Source organism: Pteropus medius, unplaced genomic scaffold, assembly GCF_902729225.1.
Source record: "Pteropus medius unplaced genomic scaffold, Ma_sr-lr_union100, whole genome shotgun sequence".
Taxonomy (NCBI): domain Eukaryota; kingdom Metazoa; phylum Chordata; class Mammalia; order Chiroptera; family Pteropodidae; genus Pteropus; species Pteropus medius.
Window position 1 is genome coordinate 16,468,467 of NW_024349799.1, and position 7,679 is coordinate 16,476,145.

The 7,679-nt window shown below is 37.3% G+C and overlaps 1 protein-coding gene across 1 annotated transcript; it reads left to right on the top strand.

Moving 5' to 3' along the window:
- Positions 1–6,136: 6,136 nt before the first annotated feature.
- On the top strand, positions 6,137–7,087 carry LOC120621171 (olfactory receptor 1P1-like). Its single transcript, XM_039886528.1, has one exon. It carries the CDS (start codon positions 6,137–6,139, stop codon positions 7,085–7,087), a length of 951 nt encoding a protein of 316 aa, XP_039742462.1.
- Positions 7,088–7,679: the final 592 nt, after the last annotated feature.

Here is a 7,679-nt window from a genome sequence, read left to right on the forward strand (position 1 = left end):
CCATTCCCCACTTTGGATCAGCTTCCCATTTTACCTCATGGTGTTGCAAGTCTGGGCACCTCTTAACACTGTCCACACGTGTTGTTCAAACACCTTTTAGGTAATATTACGTTGCATGCATTTTCCTGTGTTATTAAATGTTCTTCAAAACACATTTTCATGATGCATGGGTTTCTCCTCCTTTTATCAATGCAGACGTCCCCTTAGCCTCCTCTCTTCTCCCTAGCCTCTCTGAGCCCCTCTCAGTGCCCTGAAGGAACCATGCTTTCTTTTGCCTCAGCTCAGATATCACTTCCTCTAGGAAGTCCTCCCTGACCAACAAAGCTGAATTAAATACCAATGTTCTTTGTCACTCTCAATTACAGCAGATTACAAGCAGGTTGCAAGTATGTATTGAGTTTCTAGTCTGCCTCCATCACTCTTTGAGGCAATGAAGATAAGGTGATGAACAAGCCAGAGAAGGAAGTTACTTTCGTGGAGGAAACAAAAAAAAAGACCACAAACAAGTAAACATATGAAAAAGATAATTTTAGCAAGTAGAGAGTGCCATGAAATTAATAAGCATGACAGCATGATGAAGAGTAACTGGGGTGTGGCTTTTTTAAAATAAAGAAGTCAAGAAAGGACTCTCTGAGGAGAAGAATTTAAGCTGAGACTTCAAAGTTGAGGAAAGGAAGCCCTAGAAAAGCTGACATTTAGTCACAACTAGCTTCCTACTGTACAATTTAATTGGAATCGTGTTATATTTATATTTCGATTTGGGAAGGATTAGAATTTTTATGTTATTGAATTTTTCTGAGCTAAGAATATGGTATATCTTTCTATTTTTTCATATCTGGATTGATTTTCTTCAGTAAAATGTTATAGTTTTCTTCATCTAGGTCTTATGTTTTACTTGTACACGTTGTGGTGCAATCAATTCTAAGACCCACGGAGCCAATTGAGATGAATTGTGAGCCTTTATTAGCCGGCCGGCAACTGACTCTCTACCACACAGGGTCAGAGGAGATTAGCCCCGAGCTTCCAGAGGAGGTAGCTTATAAAGCTTAAGACCATATCCTGGTGGTCTTCTGAACAAGCAAGCAAGCAGATTACAGAAAGCAGATGTTGGCTGTAAACGTCTTACACAAAGACAAATGTTTCCGGAGAACTCTTAGATCAAACAGGGCCTAGCAGGCAGTTTCATTATCTGCATCCTGGTGGCTGTCAGTGCTTACCTGGGGGCTAGTGCCTGAAGATATCACTTCCCTGTGACTGATTTATTGGAAAGTCTTTCACTCCTATATACATATTCCTAAGTATTTCCTAGATTTTGTTGTTGCTGCTGTGAATTCTTTTCTGTTTCTAGTTCCAGCTTGTTTTTGCTCAAATGGAGAAAATTATATTTTCTTCTACTCATCTTTCTTTTAAAAATTAAATTTATTGAAGTAACATTAGTTAATAACTTAACATTTAGGTGTGCAGTTCTATAATACATCATCTGTATATTGCATTGTGTCCTCACCACCCAAAATCTAGTCTCTTTCTGTCACCATATATTTGACCCCTTTTATCTTCTTCATCCTACCCTCACTTCCCTTCCCCTCTGGTAACCACCATACTGTTGTCTGTGTCTATGAGTTTACTTTGTTTGTTTGTTGCTTTCAGTTTTATATCCCACAGATGAGTGAAATCATATGGTTCTAAATTTTTTCTGCCTAACTTATTTTGGTTAGCATGATAATCTCAAGATCTATCCATGTTGTCGCAAATGGCAGTATTTCATCTTTTCTTATGACTAAGTAATATTTCATTGTATATATGCACCACATCTTCTTTATCCAATCATCTATCAAAGGGCATTTTGGTTGTTTGCATGACTTGGCCACTGCGAATAATGCTGCCGTGAACATTGGAATGCATATATCTTTACGGATTAATGTTTTCAAATTTTGGGGGTAGATACCCAGAAGAAGGATTGCTGGGTCATATGGTAATTCTATTTTTAAGTTTTTGAGGAACCTTCATACTGTTTTCCGTAGCGGCTGTACCAACTTACATTCCCACTAGCAGTGTATAAAGGTTCCTTTTCCTCCACAACCTCTCCAGCACTTGTTACTAATTGTCCTGTTGATAACAGCCCTTCTAACAGTTGTGGGAGAAACACATCGTGGTTTTGTTTTGCATTTCCCTAATAGCTGGTGAAGTTGAGCATCTTTTCATATGTCTGTTGACTATTTTTGTCTTCTTGGAAGAAGTGCCTGTTCAGGTCCTCTACCCATTTTTTAATTGGATTTTTTTCTTATTGTTGTTGAGTTGTATGAGTTCTTTATATATTTTGGATATTAGCCTTTTGTTGGAGGCATTGTTTGCAAATATCTTCTCTCATTCAGTTGGTTGCCTCTTTGTTTTGTTGATGGTTTCTTTTGTTGGGCAGAAGCTTTTCAATTTGATATTAGACTGTGTTTTTGTTGTCAGTTATTTTCTACCTTCCCTGAAGGAAGATTAACAATCTCATTGTTTGCCATGTCACTTGCACTGCTTCCCTGTGGGAGGTTATATGTCCCTCTGCTGTTTGATTGGCCATGTTACTTGTTTTACCAGTGAAGTTGAATGGACATGATATGTACCAGTTCTAAGCAAAATCTTTAAGAAGAGTAATAAACTCTACATGTCTTTTCTACTTTTCTTTAAAAATAGCATGTCTCAAATAAGGGCTGCTTTAATCAGAGCTGCATGCAACTTGCAGTTGACAAGTAATATAAATGAGGAAATAAATCTTTGTTTTTATAAGTCACTGAGATTTGAGAGCATTTGAGAGTTTCTACCGCAGTGTTCCCAAGAGAAAACTTTTTTTTCCTTTGTGACGTGTGGTTGCCTTAGACTCTCCATCTCTACTAGGGTTATTTTTGGTACATTATGTTCTCCAAAGATTATTTATTTTAGCTAGTATTGCACATTTATTTCATGGACCGTCTCTGATCATGTGAAATTTTCCATTCTGTTAATACCTTAGTATAACATATACTCTTAGTCTCCACCTTCTTTAGACAATAGCTTTTGATCCTACAAACAGCAATAAAATTGACTTATAATATTTATTGTCCTCTTCCCTCCTCTTTTTTACTATAATACTTTTTTGTCACTAGTACTATCTTTCTTCATTTATCTTTGTCCTCTTAAATAGGCTTAAGCACTTACTATTTGACTTATCTGCTTAATATCATATTTCTTTCTTCTAACTGTTCCTGAGAGCATCAAAAACTTATTGTACTTTTTACTTTCCTCTTCCTTCTTTTATTATTATTATTATTAGTTATTTCCACATTATTAGAGCATGTTAATTTATATACTGCTTTGTCACCTTTAGCCCCACAGTAAATATATATGTAATGTTTTTCACTGGTCTTTTTGCTAAGGTTACTTCAACACTTTCTTGATTATTCGAAGCTTACATTCTAGTAGTTTTCAGAGGAAGGGCTAATGGGAAAATATTACTGGACTTTCTTTATGTTCAAAACTTTTTGCTCACAGCTTTCATACCCAAAGTACAGATTAGCTGGTACAAAATCCTTGACTTACCTTTATATTTTTGAGTTTCTTAAGGTGTTCTTTTTTTATTATATGTCACTGAATGTTGCTGTCAAGACTGATACCAATCAGATTTTTTTACTCCTCGATTTTTCTCTTGGCATTTGGATGGGGGAGGGAGAGTTTGTTGCCTAAAGGATTCTTTACCTATCTTAAAGGTTTAATAATTTTACTAAGAAATGTTTTGTAATTGATTATTTTGTATCAATTTTCCCATGTATTAAGTATGTTTTTTCAATATGTAGAGTAAGGTCTTCTTTTATTTTAGGGAAGTTCATTTAAATTGTAACCTTAAATATCTCTTCTATTCCAATGTTTAGTTTTCTTCTTTAGAGACTTTGCTTATAATACACTGAGTCTCCTTTGTTAGTTTTCTATATCTATCTCTTTCTAACTCTTTTGTCTCATTTTTTATTTTTGTTTCTGTTACATTTCCTATTTCTCTTTTATGTTTTTTATAATAATTTCTGTATTATTCATTCTTCTTTAAAAGCTTCGTAATAGAGTTTTTGTCAAAGAAATAATTTTCTTCAATTTCTTTCTAGAGTTTTCTCATTTCCTATTTCACATTTTCTTACTGTCTGACATTTCTACTGAGTGTCTTTATTTATCCTTTGTAATATTCTTTTATAAATCTTAATTGTTTATTAAATTTTGAAAATTCTTAAAGATATATTGTACCCTAACCCTAACTTTCCTAGTGAGTTCTCTTATGATGAAAAGCTTGAATTTTCAGGGTTTTCTTTCTTATGATATTTCTTTAAATCTTTCTGTATTCAAGACACTGTCTTATAAAGATATATTTTATCTTCTCCACAGTAACTACAATATAGGGGCACAAAAATGTTCAATTCAAGCTGACAGAAAAAGAAATAAAAAATTTTGTAGTCACATATTGTGGAGGTTTGGTGCAGGGACAAACCAGTGAAATTTTATGTAATAGGTAATATTTATGTGGAATATGTGGAATTTTACCAATCAGAGATGAAAAGAAAACTCATCCATATCCAACTGTCTCACTCACTAGGGGCAACATGTACTTCCTACTCTTGATGTTTGTTTCCATATGAAGGCTTCTTCCTATAGGCTAACAGCCATGGCTCTCTGCACTGCTTTGTTCATTCCGACCCAGAGTGACCTAACTGAATCCTGAATTTTGGGCCTCGTCAGATCTGATCACTTTCAGGAAATAGTTGTATATTTTAGCGGGGCAGTTTCTGCTCCTGTGGGAGAGGCCCATGATTGTTCAGCTGAACCCATGAAAGAAAAAAAAAATACATTTAATTTCAGAAATGTATTAAAAAGATCACTTAGTGAACACAGATAAGATACATTTTTTAAACTCATCTTTTCAGTAACAAAGGTGATTTTCTTTTCTCATCTGACCGATGGACTTTGTGACTAACTCTTGTCTGGTTCCACACATGGGAAAGGACCAGGATTTTCATGTATTGGGCCTACTCAAGCACTAACATCACTTCCTGCTCAGGTAGCTTTAATGACTCTTTATAATACACAGAATGAAGTTCCAGACCCTTTACTTTCTATTACAAACTTTTCCAAATTTGACTCCCAGTTCCCTTTCCAGCTTTATCTCAGCCTACATCCCTCCTCCTCCTTGTGCTCAAAGCTCCTGTCCTCCATCTCTGAACCTGCCTAGTGCTTTCTAATGCCTGGTCTTCAAGAGTTTGCCTCACTGTGTTGCCCACATCCATCTGGTAAGATTCTAATATAGCTCAGAAAACCTTCCTTTCCTTTTCTAGCTCAGTCTGCTTTGTGTCAGAAGTGTGTGTGTGTGTGTGTGTGTGTGTGTGTGTGTGTGTGTGTGTGTGTAGATGCAATCAGGTCTTGAGATTTTGAAGACTACAGATTACAATTTCTTCTGTCATTACAGATAACTTTAGTTATCTAACATATCTTTACTAAATAGCTGTTTGGTTATAAAATTGGTTCTTGGCAGAATGGATAATATCAAACTGTTTTCACAATATTGACTTTTAGGCACGATAGATGAGGACAGGTAAAGTCTGGGGTCTGAGAGTGATTCAAAGGCAGCTGAATGGATGGAGAACTCAGAATAAAAATTTTATAGGCTTTTAAGATAGGTAGTTGTGTCTATCCCATTAGATGGAAACTTCTCTGAGGTTAAAGATTATCATTGTCTTACCTACCTAGCACTCTACCAGGTCCAAAGTTGGTACTCAATATCTGTGGAATAAATGAATAAATGAATGAATGAAAGCTTCTTGATTCCCCCGAGACTAAAGCTAAAGAAAAAGAAGCTACAACTAAAGAAATTTGGGACAGAAAGAAGTGTAGATAAATAAACCAAGAAATCTAGTTTAATTCTCTTAAGTTGTATCTTCCATATTTTCTAGTATATTCTATTTAGTAGATTTCAGTAAAAATATACAGTGCACATAATATGTGATCAATACAAATACATTCTTTCCTCTTATTCTCTAGAGTTCAGAGAATGGCACATTCATCAAACATCTAGAGTGATATATGTTTAGAGAATTGTAACAGGTCTCACTTGAGGTCTCTTTCTTTGACTTCTGGGCTCATGGCAAGAGACAACCAAACCGGCATCTTTGAGTTTCTCCTCTGGGGACTCTCAGAGCGGGCAGAGCAGCAGCGCATCCTCTTCCTGCTGTTCCTGTGGATGTATGTGGTCACCGTGGTTGGGAACCTGCTCATTGTCCTGGCCATTGGCACTGACACGCGTCTCCACACGCCCATGTACTTCTTTCTTGCCAGCCTGTCCTGTGCAGACATCCTTTTCACCTCCACCACTGTACCCAAGGCCCTGGTGAACATTCAGACCCAGAGCAATTCCATTTCCTATGCGGGATGCCTGACTCAGCTCTACTTCTTCTTGACCTTTGGAGACATGGACATCTTTCTCCTGGCCACAATGGCCTATGACCGCTATGTGGCCATCTGCCACCCTCTCCACTATACCATGATTATGAGCCGCCAGCGCTGCACCCTCCTAGTTACTGCCTGCTGGACTCTTACGAATCTTGTTGCCATGACCCATACCTTCCTCATATTCCGACTTTCCTTCTGCTCTAAGAAGATCATTCCTGATTTCTTCTGTGATCTAGGACCCCTAATGAAGGTGTCTTGCTCAGACACTCAGGTCAATGAACTTGTGCTCCTCTTCTTGGGGGGAGCAGTCATTTTAATCCCCTTTATGCTCATCCTAGTCTCTTATATCCGCATTGTTTCAGCCATCCTGAAGGTCCCCTCTGCCCAGGGTAGGCTCAAGGCCTTTTCTACCTGTGGGTCCCACCTTGCTGTTGTTGCGCTTTTCTTTGGGACGGTGATCAGGGCTTATCTGTGCCCCTCGTCCTCTTCCTCTAACTCAGTAGAAGAGGACACAGCAGCTGCTGTCATGTACACAGTGGTGACTCCCCTGCTGAACCCCTTTATTTATAGCCTGCGGAACAAGGACATGAAGGGAGCTCTGGGGAGACTTCTTAGGGGCAAAGTCTCCTTCTCGTGGGGCTAGTAATGTCTGCAGAGAAACTGCCAGTGTCTTCTGTGTCTCCTTCCAGTGAGAAACTGCACAGAAATTTCTACCTCAAGCGTCTCATTTCTGAATCCCACATGTGCCTTATCACCACTCCCCTTTCTGATTCCCTACATGAATTTTATGTTATTGAGGAAAATCAAGATTTCACATTGTGCTTTAATTTGTGAAGAGTTGCTTATTTACTCATTTGTTTTACTTGAAAAAAAGCTTCACAGGGGTAAATGTCTTTTGCAATGTTCATAATTCTAAAAGTCCATGCAGCCTTTTGTGCTAGTTCATTAAAATTCAATCAGTGAGGTTATGGAAAGTGAGTTAATTGTCAAAATATTAGCAAGTAAAGTCAATATTGGATGGCAAAGAGTTCATTTAAACAACTTTAAGTGAACAAATATATTCTTTCCTACAAAAATAGGAAATTATACAAACATATCGCCTCAAGGTTATGAGTCAAAAACCTTTGCAACCATTAAAATAAAGCACAGTTACCATTTTCCTCTGTGTGTGTATGGCTTAATGCAGCGTATTATGACCAATACATGCATGTGTATGTATTGTGTGTGTATGGTGA